The 19288-nt window shown below is 41.3% G+C and overlaps 2 protein-coding genes across 4 annotated transcripts; one reads left to right on the plus strand and one right to left on the minus strand.

Annotated features, from left to right (window-relative positions):
* The first annotated feature begins 176 nt into the window (after positions 1–176).
* wbp2 (WW domain binding protein 2) lies at positions 177–11559 on the plus strand. Of its 2 annotated transcripts, XR_009785615.1 has the most exons (9): positions 177–447; positions 1138–1246; positions 4880–5015; positions 5099–5191; positions 6998–7144; positions 7232–7363; positions 7442–7521; positions 9151–9259; positions 11272–11559. XR_009785615.1 is itself a non-coding variant. In XM_061755711.1 (8 exons), exons 1-8 carry the CDS (start codon positions 389–391, stop codon positions 9196–9198), a joined length of 804 nt encoding a protein of 267 aa, XP_061611695.1. In that variant the 5' UTR covers positions 177–388; the 3' UTR covers positions 9199–9960. The 2 variants fall into 2 exon arrangements, 1 of the variants encoding a protein (XP_061611695.1); XM_061755711.1 differs by lacking the exon at positions 11272–11559 and having other exon boundaries at positions 9151–9960.
* On the minus strand, positions 10118–19275 carry trim65 (tripartite motif containing 65). 2 transcript variants are annotated; one of them, XM_061755702.1, is made up of 8 exons: positions 19211–19275; positions 18405–18826; positions 17052–17147; positions 16129–16359; positions 14368–14536; positions 14190–14279; positions 12738–12955; positions 10118–12009 (listed from the first exon to the last, which is right to left on the minus strand). In XM_061755702.1, exons 2-8 carry the CDS (start codon positions 18822–18824, stop codon positions 11701–11703), a joined length of 1533 nt encoding a protein of 510 aa, XP_061611686.1. In that variant the 5' UTR covers positions 18825–18826; positions 19211–19275; the 3' UTR covers positions 10118–11700. The 2 variants fall into 2 exon arrangements, with proteins under 2 accessions (XP_061611686.1, XP_061611684.1); XM_061755700.1 differs by having other exon boundaries at positions 18911–19262.
* Between the last annotated feature and the right edge of the window lie 13 nt (positions 19276–19288).

The following is a 19288-nucleotide window of genomic DNA, read 5'->3' on the forward strand; positions in this document are numbered from 1 at the left end:
CGTTTATGATTAACATTTAGGCCTACTACACTACTGTATCTTAATGTTGGTCATGATGGTGGTACTTGAGAGCAAAGTGTCCCCCCCCCCCCAGTGGTACGTGTAAAAATAACGATAATAATAATAATAAAATAAAATAAAAAAATAAATAAAAAGTGACGTATTTACGGCGTCACGTGTCGGCGTTTCCGACGACTTCCGTACGCGCAGGTGCAGCACCGAAGTTAGCAGCTCAAACACCTTTAAAATCGTGCTTCTCATTAGTTTTAAGCGTACCGAGGCTGCACCCAGGCCTGTATTGTGCTAAATATTGCGACGGAGGAACGCACCCGTTGGTGGGCTTTGCTGTCGGAGAGTGAGGAGGAGGAGGAGGACGAGGCCGGTCGACATGACTCTAAACCAGAACCATTCGGAGTCCGGCGGAGTCATTATCAACAACAGTGAAAGGTAGCCACGGCGTGTATAACGGCGAAGCGAAGACCGCTAACATAATACAATTAACTATCATGTTTTATTACCATAATGACACTTCGGTTTCATTATACGCACGTAAAATAGTCTTCGAAGGAACTACAGTACCTGGAATGACGCATTTTAGCGTCGGCTAGCTTAGGTTTTCCCATGACAGCACCATTTACGTCAACAGCGTACTTTTAGGCTTATATTGTTTGTATACCCAAAATGAAGCGTTAGAAACAAATTAGTGACTAGCTATACAGATACCACAATGACTAAGAAGAAGACAGGCAAACGTAGTTCTTAATGGCATATTGACGCCCGTGATAACGGGTCAGAATATAATAGCAGGCTTCAAAGCACAAATAAAGTCAATGTCGATTTTTCTAGAACCCAACAGAGTAGCTCCTTAACAGTTCTGGAATCAGATTAGTATGACCTGTTAGCTGATAGCTTGTAAAACAAATCCTTTTACAGAACTCAAAAGTAAAGTGATGGGCAGTGTTTGGTCAGCTGACAATTGCACAACAATCCCTATTATATCATCTCATTTTTAATTCAGAATTCCAACCTGTGTTTTAGAAGTCTAACTCAATTGTAATGCCACATAAAGCATATAAAACTCCGTATGAGTTCAATGATGTAATAATAATGCTGTGCTCACGGGGGTTAATGTCATAGCGTTTTGATGAACCATGACAACGTGGAGCTGGTCTTCGTCGACACGGAGGGTCTACCCGAGGCCTTCAGAAGGAGCAAGAAAGGCAGCATCTACCTGACTCCGTACAGGGTGAGAGGAAATGTGTATGTACAGTGCCCCCCCCACCCGTCCACCAACCCTTCCACTACATCACAAATTTAAATTTTTTTGGGGTGACATGTATCCACTGTTGCTTGTGAAAATCCCTTGTCGTTTTTTTAATGTGCTATTATTACAGTGTACTTACTGTAATGCCCTCCCACGTGGGAAAGGAGAGCCCAAGTCGCCTATACACTTTTCATATGTACTGTAAAAAACAACCAATCATAAAAACAATGAGAACACTCATGCGGTAGCTTTTGTCAGCAACAGTTCACGCCCACACATCCACGCAAACTCGCTGAAGTCACACGCCATCCCACCTAACACTACAATACGTACAGTGTTTTCCATACATTTTATGTTAGTGTTTTTTTTTTTGCGTGTTCAAATATGTTTAAAATGTGTTTTAAGACATTTAAATGTGTTTAAAGCAGTGGTCAAACTGTTTTACACATGGTCTTTTAAAGAGTTTCACTTATCCATATCGTATCCATTAGGGTTTACATGATCAAGATTTTTGGGGCTGCTCACCGATCAACGACTTAGAAAAAACGATAACCAATCACCGATCCGATCACAAGATGGAGCAATGTGTCTATTTAAATGACTTGTTCATTTACTGTATAGTCTACTGTATACTGAGTATCTTCAAATCTTCAAAAGTATTCTCTAGTCCAGTGATTCCCAACCTGTGTGCCGTGGCACATTAATGTACCATGAGCGATCTTCAGGTGTGCTGTGGGAAATTCATCCATCCATCCATTTTTAACACCGCTTATCCTGGTTAGGGTCGCGGGACGCTGGAGCCTATCCCAGCTGACTTCGGGCGAAAGGCAGACTACACCCTGAACTGGTCGCCAGTCAGTCGCAGGGCACATATAGACACGGACGACCATTCGCACTCACATTCACACCGTCACTGAGTGGGAACTGAACCCACGCTGCCCGCACCAAAGTCAGGCGAGTGTACCACTACACCATCAGTGACCTGTGGGAAGTTATTAAATGTTACTTAACTGGTCAAAAAATTATCCATTAACGAAATAATTTATCTTTGTTCCTCTATTTATGCCAGTGAGGCATAGTGACAGACAGAACAAATAAATGCACTTCTATTAGATGTTATGAGGTACGTACAGTAATTACTGTGTATATACTTTTTGTGACATTTTTGTTTGTTGGTGTGCTGTGAGATTTTCCAATTGTAAAATATGTGCCTTTGCTCCATAAAGGTTGGAAATCACTGCTCTTGTCAGGTCATGTATTCTAATCAGTCAGGTCAAACCAACATTACAGCATGACAGAAATAATGGGTGCTAACTTACTGAAATTTAATAACTTTGTTGTAATTACTGAAAAAATTACTTCACAGACACCGAAACTTTAGAGCATGATTCGACATAACGGCGGCATGTTTACGTAGTTAACAGTTAGTGCTAGCACTAGCTTGCTAGGCTACATAACGTTTTGTTGCCTGCTTTCGAGCCGTATTGTATTAAAAGTATGTGAACATAGCTCACGCCGTCCTTAAATGAACGTAATCTCCCGAGCACCGGTGACCACCACCACACATTTTTCCCCATTTTGTTCTTATAATACACACGTCGCGATGCCGTCGCAATGGTAACTAGTGTATTTGGTCGTGTTTGACTTGACAAGCTAAAGCCCAATGATCATAAAAGATGGGATGTGGTGGTATCGGAATTTTATTGTAGTAGTCTGACAGTGCAATCGTGAAAGACCAAATTTGTCTTGTAGTCTGATCCAGGCATTACATGTTGTCTGTCCCACACCGCCATGTTTTTTTAAAAATAACTTTATTGGCGGTCAGATATTTATAGTACTACGTCAAAAGACATGCGACATGGCTAAAAATAAACTAGCTTTTGGATTCAAATATACTGTACACGATGGCGACGTGGAGTAAATGTCTTTTGCGGAGCCGATCATGACGTCATTGATCGGATCGGCGAATTATGACATTAAAGCCGATCATCATAAAGTGCAAATTATCGGCCAATACCGATCAAGCCGATCAGATTGGTGTAAAGTCCACTATCCATATCCTCCACGGTGAACATTGTATGTTGAATTAATCAATTACAGTGGGGGGAAACTATAAATTTGTAAGTTTGCTCAGTCAGCTATCAAAATATACACAATTAGAGACTCGCACAAGGCTGGAATGGGTTACCAAGGGATGTTTGATACCACATTTTTTTGGACCAATACCAGTACGAATATTCACTCTTGAGTAATCACAGATACAGAGTACCAATACAACTGGTATTTTTGATACATAAAATTCAATTAACACAATGACATTAACTGTAAACAAAGACCTTTCTTTCTTTCTTTCTTTCTGATGCACATGATGATTCACCAATGTGTCAAACTGCCGCAGTGTAGCGCCAAGTACTGGTGAGGACATACTCGATGTCAGATGTCAGATATTTCTTTTTGCCTCACGTATCGGTGGCTGGTCTTGGCAGTTTGCACCCAGTACCCGATACCTTGTAATAAGGCTGGTATTGGTACTCGCCTATCCCCAAGAAAAAACATTATAAAAAGGCTTGGTGAGAAGGGGACAACTATTGGCGCCATTATTAGAAAGTGGAAGACACAAAATGACCATCAAATGTCCTCGGTCTGGCGCTCCACGCAAGATCTTGCTTAGTGGCGTCAGGATGGTCATGCGAAAGATAAGGGAGCACCCTCAAAGTACACAGCAGGATCTTTTCTCTTAGGGCAATTGGGACTTCAGTCAACAGTTGGTAACACACTACATCGTAATGGGCTAAAATCTTGCAGTGTTCGCAAGGTGCCGCGGCTCAATAAGGCACATGAACAGGCCCACCGTAAGTTTGCCAGTGAACATCTAAATGACTCGGTGAAGGCTTGGGACAGAGTGCCGCAGTGAGATAAAACCAAATTTGAGCTATGTGGCAAGAACTCGACCCGCTGTGTTTGGAGGATGAAAATGTGAGCATGACCAATGAACACTATCCCCACTGTCAAGCATGGAGGTCAAAATATGAGGGTACGGGACAACTTTAGAGCATTCAGGGGCCAATGAACAGAACCATGTTTTGTAAATTCTTGAATGAAACATCCTCTCCTCAGCAAAAACATTGAAGACGGGTTGAGGTTACAACTTTGGCCGGGGCAACAAAGAATTGGCCCACGAAGAATCATATTAGGTTACTGAGTGGCCTAATAAGTCCCCAGACCTCAAGCCAATAAAGAACCTGTGGAGTGAGCTAAAGCTTTGAATTTCCAAACGGCAGCCAAGAAAAGTGAAGTATTTAAGGACTTTGGGTGACCATCTGCAAGAAACTCTCACCCGACGCTCTGCTTGCCAGCAAGGACTTCTCCACCAAGTACTAACTTATGTTTTGTTAAAATACGTATTTCACTCACTGAATTGCACAAGATTTTATAACATCATTGGATTTGTATGCATTTTTGACTGATGTCCATTACAATAATTGACAACCATAATAATTTGAGACTGTTAATGTCTGTAAGTGAGCAAACTTACAAATTCAGTGGAGGTTTTCACTCAATGTGGATCCTAAATAGTGTTGAACTGATGGAAATATTTTCTCTCTTCTATTGCAGGTGATCTTTGTGGCCAAAGGTCGAGATGCACTCAGGTCCTTTATGATGCCTTTCTATTTGATGAAGGGTTGTGAGGTCAAACAACCTGTAATGGGAGCAAATTACATCAAGGGAACCATCAGTGCGGAACCAGGAGGTCAGTTTTATAGTGACTGGCAAAATGTTGTATTAGTTGTAAGATTATTGTATTCATTCTGTGTTGGTGTTCTTTCTGTTTAGGTAGCTGGGAAGGCAGCACAAGCTTTAAGCTTGTCTTTACTGCAGGTGGAGCCATTGAGTTCGGACAATACATGTTGCAGGTTGCCACTCAGGGTGAGAATGCAAAGTTTAATTGTAACAACATTTTTAAGAGGACTCAAAAGAGGACCCTACCTGCTATTGTGAGGTGTTTATTAGAAATTAGGTACAGTAATTTCTCGCTATATCCCAGTTCACCTATTGTGGATTCAGTGCATCGCAGATTTTCAAAATCATATTTATATTGCTGATAATTCGACATCATGGGATTTCTTTATATTTTTTAACTGGTGTGGGAAAATAAGCATTTTCCAGCCTAAATCATTAAATTACTGAACGCATCACTTCGTGCTGGGACGGGAGAGGTGACTGCTTTATTTTGGCATCTATTATAACGGCGTTTCCTTACTTTGTCAATAAATGTGAAAGAAATAGACTAACGTCTAATCGTGTATCATTGGAATACTTTGTTTCAAGTTCTGCGATGTCGCCCAAACGTTCTGTGCCTCCTAAAGGTACGCAGTTAGTGGCAGAGAAAGATGGTAGCAGCTAACTAGCTGAACCGATGCAACTTCTCGACCTGTTGAAGGAAGGGAGAACAAAAAAAGGTTTGCAGCTGTCGGCAGCCATGAAGGCATAAATGAATGTTCGTTCCGATACATAAAAAAGGATGAAATAATATAAGAGTAATAGCTGTAATCCTTTTCTTGGCTGCGAAGTACATTTAAAATCAGCATCACCTTCAGTTTCAATGGTGAGTACCCTTATAGAAGTTTATATATTGTTAGTATTATATATGTTTAAGAGTATGAAAAGTGATTAAGAGAAAGAGGAAAAGTGGAGGAAATGTTGAGAAGAGTGTGGTAGAGGTTAATAAAAGAGAAGGAAAAATTTAATATGTGTGGGACTGGGGTGATTCATACAGCTTTAATATCCATTCATCCATCCATTTTCTGAGCCGCTTCTTCTCACTAGGGTCGCGGGCGTGCTGGAGCCTATCCCAGCTATCATCGGGCAGGAGGCGGGGTACACCCTGAACTGGTTGCCAGCCAATCGCAGGGCACATAGAAACAAACAATCATTCGCACTCACATTCACACCTACGGGCAATTTTAGAGTCTCCAATTCATTCATGTTTTTGGGATGTGGGAGGAAACAGGAGTGCCTGGTGAAAACCCATGCAGGCACGGGGAGAACATGCAAACTCCACACAGGCGGGGCCGGGGATTGAACCCCGGTCCGCAGAACTGTGAGGCTGACGCTCTAACCAGTCGTCCACCATGCCGCCAGCTTTAATATATCCATCCATCCATTTTCAACACCCCGTATCCTGGTTAGGGTCGCGGGACGCTGGAGCCTATCCCAGCTGACTTCGGGCGAAAGGCGGACTACACCCTGAACTGGTTGCCAGTCAGTCGCAGGGCACATATAGACACGGACAACCATTCGCACTCACATTCACAACGTCACTGAGTGGGAACTGAACCTACGCTGCCTGCACCAAAGTCAGGCGAGTGTACCACTACACCATCAATGACTTGCTTTAATATATATTTTAAAAAAAAGAAAGGTCGCCACTTCCTTGATTTCACCTATTGGAAGGGTAGTCCTGAACTTCACCCCTGATAAAGCGATAAACGAGGGTTTACTGTACCTTGTTGTTTATAAACAACTCACCTGGCAATTCATTGAAACAGGGCCTCTATTAGAGCGGGGCTACTAGTTGAGGAAATGCTGTGTTTTCCCTTTCTTCTGCCAACTTGACCAAATACTAACCATAGCGTGTACACTCTTCCTTTTGGCTTGTTTACATTTAAAAACTGGAATCGAGCCAGAATAAAAGACATAATATAGACCTCGATCATGCTTTGTGTCCTTCAGTTTCCAGAGGTCAACCTGTCACTCCAGGGTTTGGTGAATGCCCTTTCATGGCTAACGGGGCCTATGCTTACCCGCCTCCCCCTTCTAATGGGGCATATCCCGCCGGACCCCCACCTGGCTACGGCTACCCCAACGCGCCTGCTCCAGGTAGGTAGCTTCTCTGAGAAAATAAAGGAAAAAAAACGGAGTATCTGAGTGATTTCTCGCTAACCACCTATTTACGACACCATGAAGACGGCTTCTACCCCAACCCTCCAGCATTTGATAGCGCTGCAGCCTACATGGCTCCACCTCCGTATTCATCTGCTCTGGGTCAGCAGCCCAGGCAGCCCCCACGTGACCCTGAAGTCGCCTCTTCAGCTGCAGGTGAGTGCCTGGCACTACTGTGCTGTACACCAAGTGGCATTCAATTTCACTGGTGCTACTTTTTCCTTCTGTTTCCAGCTGAGGCGAAAGCAGCTGAAGCAGCAGCCAGTGCTGCTAACTGTTCCACGCTGCCGCCTACACATGTGTACCTGCCAGAGGTAAATCTCTCATAACAGTGAAACTCCTCGCTGATGTTTGAGCACTCCATATTTCCCCAAATAGTGGCGTCCTTACCTCAAGGCATCGCTGGGTACTTTCTGGAGTTGGAAAAATAGGGACCCCGTTAGTTCTTTAAGGAACTAGAGTATATTATACAGAAGTGCCTTAAGAGAGTTAAATTTATGAATTTATGCTCCTAACGGAAAGCACTTTATCTCAGATCATCTTTCCCCATTTCAATGAACAAAAAAGACAGGAATGACAGGCAGAACATTTGACTGTTTTACAATACTGTATTCTTAAGTATTTGGTTAACTTTACAACAGATGATTTTTCAGGTACAGAAACATGCAAATATGCATTAAGTGATGAATTTATGTTTAGATTTGGGCTATAAAAGTATACTGTACAGTATATAAGCAACATAATGAATGCAGTTACTGGCGAAACAGGATTTATGAAGGATGCCCTGTCATGTTATATCACATTTCTTCTAACCCATTGTTTTTTCTTTGCCATGGAGTGATGACTTTCTCAGATGTCAAAACATGCATTTTAAATATATGATGTACAAAGAGAGAGTTAAACTGAAAAAGAAGCCAATCCTTTTCTCATTCGTTTAAAAAAAAGTTTCCCGTGAAGAAATGTGTGTTCACAGTCATGCAAACACTGAAACTTTCTCCTGTTATATGCAGTGGATTTAAGAACGTGTTATATACTTTTGTCCATTTCCACTTGTTGCTGACAGTGACAAGCAGGAATTGTAACCTGGTATTCCGCCATTGCTGTTGTAAATAATGGCCAAGTTGTCGGATGGCCATGCGATAACTGGGACAACACGTCATTGTTTTAGGAAAGATGCTTATTGCATTAAATGGAGTCAGAGCTCCATCGAGTGGACAAACGAGGCAAGGACATAATTATGAGTGAGACTAACGCTGAACAGCGTTTATTGTTTCATGGGGAAGTAAGTATATTTCGGCAAAACTCCGGCCGATTATGATTAGTTTGAAAGAGGCTGATAAAATCAGCCGACCGAGTAATCATTTGGTCCCTAGTAATATTTACTCTCATAAAGACAATACAAGCATGTTTACTCATGGAGCCAGCACTTACTCAACTGTGTGTGGCACAAGGACACATCACTGAACAAATAAATACCACACCAGCCCCACTGCATCAAAAACATCTAGTAAACGAGTATGTGCCGCTTATCAGAAGCTAACGCTGTTAGCTAATGCTATTCTGTGCATTCAAGAAAACAATGAAGCTCTGCTTACCTTATGAAAGTGGCTCTGGATCTTTGTCCATGTCATGTCATGGGCAAAGAAACGAAGTTTAACAAAGTTCTTATATGAATTAGTCTAATTGTGACATCACAATTCAGCAAAATTCAGAATGGCTCGCTCAGACACATACTCAGAAATGTCCAGAAAACAAAGGATTTACTTGGTAGTATAGGCCCTCCAGATACCCAACTATATGTTAACTAGCAATTTAAAAGTAACTTTTCTCTAATATTACCCCTTTTAATGAGAAAATTGGGATATCACTGTATCTCTGATCTCCTGCTTCATACAGTATTTGTAATTATGTATTTTTGTGTGTCTGTCTGTCTGTGTGTGTAGGACAAGCCTCCCCCCTACTCTCCTCCAGAAGACAAGAAGAACCAGTAGGCCTGCTTTATTTCCTTCCCCTCCGTGAACCTCTTCTACATGGACCACCATGACATCCATTGTAATTTATTATCATTCCCTCTTTTTTTGTCTTCTGAAACACATTCTCAACTACTCATTCCACGACATGCATAACATGACATCACATACCCTTTGGATGAAATTTTCACTAAATTAATACTGGCTCAAAAGAGCAATCAATGAGAGAGGGTATTATTTCATATTATTAATGTCTTGAGAGTGTTGCAAGATTCCCTCTATGCTTTATTTAGCTTTGCTGTGATTTATGTAATGTTGTACTGTACAGTACAACTAACATTCAGCTATGACTTGAGCTTATGTTACACATTGCTCTGTGAATCTATCCAGTGAGCTAAATGAAGTAATTTATTTTTCTACCATTTCACTGTATATATTTTGGAGATAATATATAGCTTGTCACACTTAGCAGGGTGTACAAGGCATCCCGTCTGCTTTGACACATTGCGCTGGATGAGAGGACTGCATAGATTAGAGTCCAGCAGTGAGTCCCTGATCCAGGATTAAGATCAGACAGTAAAAGGTGGGTCAGAGCAGTTTACACAGACAGAATGGATTGTGTTATGTCGCGCAAAAGTCACCAGTTTTTTGACAGTTGACAAAACACAGGCCTGTAGACTCACTGCATGTTAGACATAACCATGATAGAAAAGTCTCAAGTCAGATTTTAAGTCTTTTGTTTGAGATCTCCTGTACTTCCTACTAAAGTAACTATGTACTGTATGATAGGTGTGGCCGGTTGTTATTATATTTTTTTTTGGCGCTGAGCCTGGGGCTCTTGCTTGCTCAGGCATGGCTGAAAGTATGATGAAGCTTTATATTTATTAACAACGGCTAATGCAACCAATAGGCATTTATTAAAAGGATCTTGTTTCATGTGTAAACAAATTTGTTTTTAATTTTGTCTCACATGATGGATGTTGATTTACAAACTGCACAGAAGTCCTCCCATGACTGAAACACAATAGCAGGGATGGTTGTGCTTCAGTTTGGCCAAAGCTTTGAATACTGTGCTGTTCTCTTCTGTCTCTCACACACACACACACACACACACACTGTGCTGTTCTCTTCTGTCACACACACATATATATATAATGGTGCATCTCAATAAATTAGAATATGGTAGAGAAGTTAATTTATTATTATATAGTCATTAAACACTTGGGGAAATACTTTTCAAATGCAAATTTCTGCCTAATTTCTAAATAAAAGATTGTCATTGTTAATCATTCAACACTTTGGAAAGTACTTTTCAGAAGGCAAATTCCTGCTTAATTTCTAAATTAAGAATTATTGTCATTGTTTCTTGATTGTTACATAATAGTTTTTATAGATGGTGAATTCTGGGGTTTTGTTTGCTGTAACCTATAATCATCAAAATTATACATATAATTATTTATAAATCATGAAATATCTGTCATGTATCTCTTTGAGTTTCACTTTTTCAATTGAACTACCTAATTAAGGTTTTCGACACATCTAATTTATTGAGATGTACCTGTAAATTCACCAAATACCGAATGACAATTTAAAGATGCAAGCCTGAAAAAAAAAACAAAAAAAAACATTCCAAGTCATGTTACACTTCACAAGGAGTGATGTATATACATTACATAATGCTTCTTTCATAAACCAATTACAGCCAGATGTCCCTGAATGTACAGGTGAATCAAAGGATTACTGCCGCAAACACAAAATAATTTGTAAAAAGTGACACAGTGGAATGTGATTTTGGGTTCCTGTGAATCTCCACATCGGATGGCTTGAAAGTAAAAAAGCAGTCAAATGAGTGTGTAACAGCGCTTACTTTGCATATTTTTTAAAAAGTTTAAAAAGGAGTTACGCTTAAATTGGAAGAAAAAAAAAAGTTAAAATTCATGTGGACACGCCTCAAGAAATTGAATTGAGTATTTGATACCCTAACACTGAGCCAGATTTCTCACATTCCCACAGATGGACAGGCTAGTGTTAATGTGCCACTAGTTTTGCACAATTAACAATTACAAATACTCATCCTCTCAACTTGTCATACAGGGCGACTTCACCGCATTGAGGGACCAATAAATGGAGGCGTACTCATGGATCTTCCAGCATCTAAAACATACTGCCAGGGCAACAAAGAAGTAGATCAACTCAAGAATTATAATTTTAAGGTCATGGAGTGACCTCGTCACTTTTCAAACCTGACAAACAAGTGAAGGATTTAGTTCAGAGAGCTTCTGTAAAGAGGAGTGGGCCAAAATCAAGATGCAAACAGATACTAACTTGTGTTTTCCTTGGGGATAAAATGTACTTATTTTACTCAATAAAATGTAAATTTGATCATTTTTATAAATAGCAGTGTATTTTTACACATTTTTGACTGATCAATCAATTCCCCCACTGTTTTTCGTCTACAATTTAAGACATTTGTAATAAATGTCTCAGTTTAAATAAAAAGCAGAACGATGAGGTTCTGCACACTCATGTGGAGCATAGTGTGATGCTGACACCCTCTCCTATCCAGCAAGCAGGGAAGAGCTCCTGGGTGAAGGCACAGTGGAAGGCATGCAGCCTGACGTGTCCATCTCCGTAGAAGGTGAGCGTTCCCGCCTCGTAGTCCAGCAGAACGCCGATGCGGCCGTGCTGAGAAGATCCGACCAGGGTCTCCTTGCGGCCGTTGTGCCAGGCGTTGAGCTGCTTCTCGTCCAGCTGCAAGCTCCAGGACAGTTCGTTCATACCCAGTATGGACTTCCGACCCTTCTCTTTCCTGGGGATGGTGTTGTAGGTGACCTGAGGAGGACAGGAGAAGAATGTCTGCTCAGCTAACCAGTTGTCGTCCGGACATGCTGAGTGTCCCAATTGAGGAGGTGCTCCTTTTGGCCTTTGTAATCAATGGAGGCGACAACTTTGGAGACACCTCCAAGAACTGCATCAACTTTTGACAAATAGAAGGATTTGGCCTGTGGCCTGGTCACATGTTCTCACCATTACTTTTGTCACAATGCTAGGTTGCTCATGTTAGCATTACTTAAATAACGTAATATAAATGGTAAGGTTTTATGTAAAAGGTGTTCTAATCCCCACCTCCCCACGGGGCACATGCAGAAAAACTGAAGGCTTCAAAGGCCACTTTGACATTTGTAACCTTTATTTCACGCTAAAATCCATCAGTGTAGGTACACTGGAAAACAAAGAAAAAAAATAAATATAAGGTATACCTGGACTGGTCACCAGCCAATTGCATGGCACATAAAAAAAACAACAACCATTCACACTATCGGACAATTCAGTCTTCATTAAACTAACTTTGCCATTTTTGGATGAATGTCGGAGGAAGCTGGAGTACCCACGCAAGTACAGTGAGAAAATACAAACCAGGGCTGAGATTCAAACCCAAGACCTCTCAACTGTGAAGCAGATGTGCTTAACAGTGCATTACTATGCTGCCCCCATCTCAAATCATAGGCATTTATGTATGTATGTCTGATCACCATGAAATATGGAAAGGCAGCACATACCCCCAGATAGACCCAAGGCTTGGAGACCTCCATCTCCCAGTAGTGCTGGCCTTGTTTGAAGCCCTGGCTGCATAGCACCTGCCAGGTGTAATCAAAGCGGGATTCGTGTTCTTCCACTGGCCGCAGACCCGAAGTCAGGTGCTGCGCTCTCCGGTTCTCTTGGGACAAAACCAAATTGCCATTGGCTGTGCTGGGGTCAAATGTCAGGGAGCAACTGTCTGGAGCGAAGGAAACAGGAAATTCATGGTTTTACTCATCACAGGTCTTGAAGGGGATACATTATGTACATTTAAAAAAAATTGTCTACAATTAGTTGATTCTATGGAGTGCCTTCCCCCGTATCAGATGTCAACATTAACAACCAAGAAAATATTTTCAAGCTGTTATCTGCCTATGTCCTAAAATGTCTGTGAGCGAGCCATCATTCAATTATGATGTCACAACTGATGATGTGCCTGCTTCAAACTTTTTAAGCTAAGTACCACCTCAATAAAGTACCACCCTAATGGCCAACAGTAGCGTAGTAGGCCTAAGTGTTCTTCAAAAATGAGGCAGAGGTTTTATGCCTAAAAAATACATTAAGAGCCAAAATGCAAAACCTTTCTGCAGGATTTTCTGATTGGCGGATCGGATTTTGACAAATAGCGTTATGAAAGAGAACAACAAGATTATTTTTTTTTTTCAGCTTTATTTCATTTCAGCTATCAAACCATTGTAAAATGTTGCAGTTTGAACACTGCGCTTAAATAAAGGCAAAAAAGGAAAAACCAAACCAAACCAAAAATTTCAATAATGAATCAATTATAATAGTTAAATAAAACATACTTAAATAAATGATTGAAAACAAAACAGTTTTTTATTGTTCAATACAACGGAATTGTACTTAAAAAATTTACTGTACTTGAAAAGTAAAATAATTAGAAATAAGCCTAAACAGGATGTATGCATAGCTACAAGCTACATTCTACTATGTTTCATTTTATGCATGTATTGCATGTTTTAACTGTTGCAAATTTTATTTGCATTGTATGATCTTTTACTCTGGAGGATATACTCTCCAGACGTCTGGAATAATACCACAAAACTAGGCTACTAGGTTTGTTGCTAGTCATTGTTTTGAAAGATAGTGGCTAGAGGGGCCGTAAAGGTTGCTCAATAAAGTGACTTCTGGCCAGAAAAAACAAAACAGGGTTAATCCAATTGATGCTCGCTAACCTGACGTCTCATGAGGTAAGCTAAAGTAAAGAGGTAAGCGGGTAAAAGTCAGAGTTAGTTTGACTTCAAAGAAGGATTTTCCCGAAAACTTTGGCCGAATTCTGAATTATACGTGGCTCAGGTATGTCCCATTGTTGTGCTTCCATTGTATTAGAGTTGATATGCTTCTTATTATTTTCACTGCATTTAACAAAATAATTGTTTCACTCATAAGTAGAAATTCAAGAAAAGACTTACAAGCACTGAGGCCCTCCTTCCCGCCAGGGTAGCACGGAGCAGCTGAACTGGGAACCACAGCCAGAATGGGTCTCTTCTCCTGAGGAGAACCTAGCGGAAAATGACGAGAGCCATGAGAACACACAGACAACAAGACAGAGGAGAGAAGAAGGGGGGAGGTCGAATACTCGGGGCTTACCTTCGATGTCCTGACCCACAACGGTGCAGACAGCTCTTTCGAGGTCCTCAACCACCAGCTTGGATATTCGGGTCAGGACTTCTGTGATGCCACTTAATCGATCCTGCAGGTGGGGCGTCAAGTCCGAGGGAATTTTCTTCAGGCGTGGAACTTCTATGAGCATTGATTCCTATCAGAAGAGAAGAATATAAAGAGAGTTTATTCTTTGGTGTTTGATGACTTCATTACAAGTATGTGACGTTTAAAACAGAAATGCAACTCATTCAACACTATTAATATTATTGACAATTTAGTCTAAAGGTGGCGGCACGCTGGACGACTGGTTAGCACATCTGCCTCACAGTTCTGAGAACCGGGGTTCAAATCCCGGCCCCGCCTGTGTGGAGTTTGCATGTTCTCCCCTCCAGGCACTCCGGTTTCCTCCCACATCCCAAAAACATGCATGGTAGATTGATTGAAGACTCTAAATTGCCCTTAGGTGTGAATGTGTACCCTGCGATTGGCTAGCGACCAGTTCAGGGTGTACCCCCCTCTCGCCCAAAGATAGCTGGGATAGGCTCCAGCACGCCCACGACCCTTGTGACGATAAAGCGGTACAGAAAATGGATGGATGGATAATCTAAAGGTTATTTAATGCTCAACGAATGCCGATTTGATCGGCTTTCTGTGTGGAGTTTCCATGTTTTCTTTGTGCTTACGAGGGTACTCCCCCAGTGTCAGAACATTCATGTCAGGTTTAATGAAGTCTCTAAATTTGTGGACCGGTGTAACTGATGACCAATTCAGGTTGTACACAGCTTATTACCTGAAGTCAGCTGAGATGGTCCAAAATATGATGAGTCGAGCACAACAAACCCGTTTTTGTGTTGTTTATCAGAACAGGGACCATATTTGTCGTTGTTATGTTCAAAATGGACCCCACACTATTAGAACGCCATGATTTCTCCCAATAGGAAAAATAAGTGATTAGTCTTGGTTATTTTCTCATTTCAAATTTCTATAGACAGTGTTCCCTCGCCACTTCGCGCTTCATGTTTTGTGGCTTCAGTGCTTTGCGGGTTTTTCCAAAATATTCATAAAAAAAAAAATAATTCATCAAAAAATGAAAAAATACAGCCATATCAGCAGCCATATTGCGGAAAGACGCGTTGTTTCATGTTGATGCACGAGAGAGAAGGTTTCCATGCATGCCATACAAACAGATGAGTTGACTGAGAGGCTTTGTACATACATGCCTGTACTGTACTGTACATACCACGGGCACTCATACAAGGCACGTGATTGGTTCCCGGCACGGCATCGACTAATGAGAACACGAGTGGATTTATCCCATGAGCTGATTAGCTGAGCATCATCGCTAGCCTCACCCAGCATCTTCCCTTGTTGTGTCTCGCCAGTCTCGTCCACGCTGTTGACTGTCTCGCATACTGTATCTTAGTGTTGTGTTCGTGATAACTTTTTTTGATTAGTTAAGCCCTTACAATGCCGCCTAATAGCTGTGCCCCTCCGAAAGCTTCCTCCGGGGCGCCCAAGAGGAAGAAGAAGATGATGACCAATCAGCGAAAAAGTGAAACTTTTAGATATGATCAAAGAGTGCAGAAGTTTTGCATCTGTGGCACGCCATTATGGAGTGAATGAATCTACAGTGCGGTACATCAATTAAGAGAGTTCTGCCTGTGATGAACAAGAGACCAAAAAACGCAGTAAAGCGACATTCAAGCACCCCAACAAATGGCAGTGAAAAGTGAGGCCATTCCAAACCTTGATGAGGTCTGTATCTGAGAGGTCGTGAAGAGCTGCTATCTTATCCTGGCTCGCTCGCAGCTTCTTGGCGCTCTCCTCCAGCTCAGAGAGACGCGCCGTTGCCTCAGAGATGGCCGCCTCTTTCTGCTGCTCCATGAAGCGCTCGGTGGCCTCCTGCCGCTCAGCCAGTACTTTTAACAGGGTGGAAAACTTGGCTGTGACCCGACTGGATGTCTGCTGCATCGTCTCCTGGTTATTGAAAAACAACACAAACATTATAAAAGACCAGTTGATGTGCTTCATTTATAGAGCTTTGAAGATTGACAGCTTCACACGAGTACCAAACGTATTTTCACAGTGACGCATTTCTTGTGATTTTGCCAATATGATGGAATGTTATGGACGTTCACAAACCACAAAATGATATAGGATTACATAAAGCTTCACTGTGGGTATAGTGGTTAGTACATCTGCCTCACAGGAGAGAAGTTCGCATCAAGTTTGCATCTCTACTTCTCCACTACAAAGTTTCCACTCTCTCTCTGTGCTATTGTTAAAAAAAAAATCATTTCTCCTTTAAGTTCCAAAATGTATCCGAGTCAAAAAACATTGTTTCTTGTGTCAAACATTTCTAATCAATAAAAATGACTATTTAATTACAAAGCAAGCCTCTAATTAATGAGTTGTTGTTTTTTTTTTTTTAAATCGGGTTCCCCCTAATATTTACTGTATGATTCATTCAAGTGAAATTCCTTGCATTAAATTGATGGTTTAATATGCCAATTATAAATTCCCAAGTTGTGCAGTTAATCATGATTTTTGCTAACATTTGTGATCGACACATTTTTTTCCCCATATGCCTAATTAAAATGATGTGTAATGCTACTAAAATGTAGGATGAGCTATTATGAAGAAACTGAGGATAGAAAGTAAGTAATTACCTTAGCTTGGCTGATATTTTCAGTTAGGTGGTAAATACTTTGCTTGGTTTCTTCATTGAGTTTCGCCACCTCCTCATTCTTCTTCTCCAGTAAAAGCTGTGCCAAAAAAAAACACAACAAAGTGAGTTACAATATTTCTTGTGCATAGCTACTTATTCCCCCAGAAATGAGTGAATGCCGAGAAAGAATCAGAATCATCTTTATTTGCCCAGTATGTCCAAAAAACACACAAGGAATTTGTCTCCGGTAGTTGGAGCCGCTCTAGTACGACAACAGACAGTCAATTGACAGAGAACACATTTGAGACATAAAGACATTGACAAAAACAGTCACTGAGCAATAAAGGTTTCCTAGTTATCTGGTAATGCCAGTACAAATATATATATATATATATATATTTATTTTTTTTTTGTGGACAATTGTGCAAAAAGATGCAGAGTCCTCTAGCACTTAGAGCAGTTTGAATGACTAATATAGCAATAGTCTGGTGCAATGATCATTGTGCAAAGGGCGCCTTGACTTCAAGGAATGTATGCAGTTTAAAGTGACTAGTAGTGCGATAATCTGGTACATTGCTGATTGTGCAAATGTTGCAGATACTCCTCAGTCAGTGTGCAAGTGGAGCAGATGCGACTCTGGCATGAGTGGCCAGTATTGGTCAACAACAACAGATATGCAAATAGTACAGCGTGGCGAGACTACTACAGTGAGTGCACGAGTAATAGTAAGTAAAACCTTTGCTGCAATGCCGCAGAAAGCACTGGATTACTCAATACATTAGGTACATTGTAACAATCACTCCAGTGGATAACTTATTTGCCATCTCACTTGATGAAAAGGTGGGTAGCCGATTGCAGATTGCATAGACCCGTCACACCAATGGACAATTTGGAGTCTTCAGTTAACCGAACATGCATGTTTTTAGGGCCGCGCGGTGACCTGGTTAGCGTATCTGCCTCAAGAGTTTTTAGGTTCGAATCTCGGCTCCAGCCTTCCTGTGTGGACTTTGCACGTGCTCCCTGTTTCTTCGGGTTACTCCAGTTTCCTCCCACCTTGCAAAAACATGCATTTTAGGGTAATTAAAGACGCTAAACTGTCCATAGGTGCAAATGGTTATTGGGCTACATGTGCCCTGCAATTGGCTGGCGACCAGTGCAGGGTTTACGCAGCCTCTCGCCCAAAGTTAGGCTCCAGCTAACTGCAAACCTAATGAGGATGAGCAGTATAGAAAATGGATGGATAGTAATAATAGCATGATTTTGAAACATGGGAGGAAGAAAAAACACTCAACTGTGAGACAATTGTGTTCAGCACTATGACACATGGGTGGACTGGAAAATGTTAAGTGTGTACCTTTTGTTTTTTCTTTTCTGTCTCCAACAAGTCCTTGTCGTGGTTCTTGCACTCTCTGATGGCACACTCGCAGCACACTGACATGTTATCCCGCTTGCAGTAATAAACTAAAGGCTTATGATGATGAGCACAAAGCATTGATCCACCTTCCTCCCTGCCGCAGTCTTTGCAGGACGGGCCGGTGTTGCTGTTCGCAGATTCGATCAGGAGCGACAAGGACACATTACGCTTGAGGATGGGCCTGGTGGCAAACTTCTCATTGCAGATGGGACAATAAGGTCCAATACCAGAAATGAGTTTTGTGTCCCAATGGGCAGTGATGCACTTGTGACAGAATGAGTGCCCACACAGGATGGTGACAGGAATTTGAAAGTGCTCTAGACATATGACACAGGTCAGGTTTGAGCTCTGAGAATCCATCACTGGAAGAAAACAACAACAAACAAACAATGTGTGAGACAAAAATAAACAAAAGGTTGGTCAGGATGTCGTAAATGTTATCTTACCTGTAGTGCATTTGGCAGGAAATTACCATAACAATTAAAAGCAGCATGGATACTAGATCCCACTTCCAAAATCGCTCATTCTGTTATCTTATGATTCGACAACAAAGAGCACAGGCAGCAAGCAGTTCATAAAGCGCCGCGCAGTTAGCTAAACACACACTAACGTAGCAATGTGGAATGAGAAGCTACATTTAGCCTTAGCCGAGGCGCTTCACAACAACACAACCATACTGAAATGTAGTAAAAAGCGGATATTCTAATTCATTCAATGGGTTTAACATAAACGAACGAAATCATTACCAAAATTCACACCGCGTCAAGATGCAGCGTCACCTGATCCTTCCCTAGTGACGACAAGATGATACCCTCAAGTACTGT

The sequence above is a fragment of the Phyllopteryx taeniolatus genome, chromosome 19 (genome assembly GCF_024500385.1).
Source record: "Phyllopteryx taeniolatus isolate TA_2022b chromosome 19, UOR_Ptae_1.2, whole genome shotgun sequence".
Classification (NCBI taxonomy): Eukaryota; Metazoa; Chordata; class Actinopteri; order Syngnathiformes; family Syngnathidae; genus Phyllopteryx; species Phyllopteryx taeniolatus.

What these genes read in the sequence shown, in the direction of transcription:
- wbp2 (XM_061755711.1), top strand. Translation starts at nt 389, where the DNA reads ATGACTCTAAACCAGAACCATTCGGAGTCCGGCGGAGTCATTATCAAC. An exon ending in TCTACCTGACTCCGTACAGG is followed by an intron (nt 1,247 to 4,879) that starts GTGAGAGGAAAT and finishes CTTCTATTGCAG; the next exon opens with GTGATCTTTGTGGCCAAAGG. An exon ending in GTTGCAGGTTGCCACTCAGG is followed by an intron (nt 5,192 to 6,997) that starts GTGAGAATGCAA and finishes TGTGTCCTTCAG; the next exon opens with TTTCCAGAGGTCAACCTGTC.
- trim65 (XM_061755702.1), bottom strand. Translation starts at nt 18,824, where the DNA reads ATGGATTCTCAGAGCTCAAACCTGACCTGTGTCATATGTCTAGAGCAC. An exon ending in AAAATATCAGCCAAGCTAAG is followed by an intron (nt 16,360 to 17,051) that starts GTAATTACTTAC and finishes TTCAATAACCAG; the next exon opens with GAGACGATGCAGCAGACATC. An exon ending in CAGATACAGACCTCATCAAG is followed by an intron (nt 14,537 to 16,128) that starts GTTTGGAATGGC and finishes CTCTTCTGATAG; the next exon opens with GAATCAATGCTCATAGAAGT.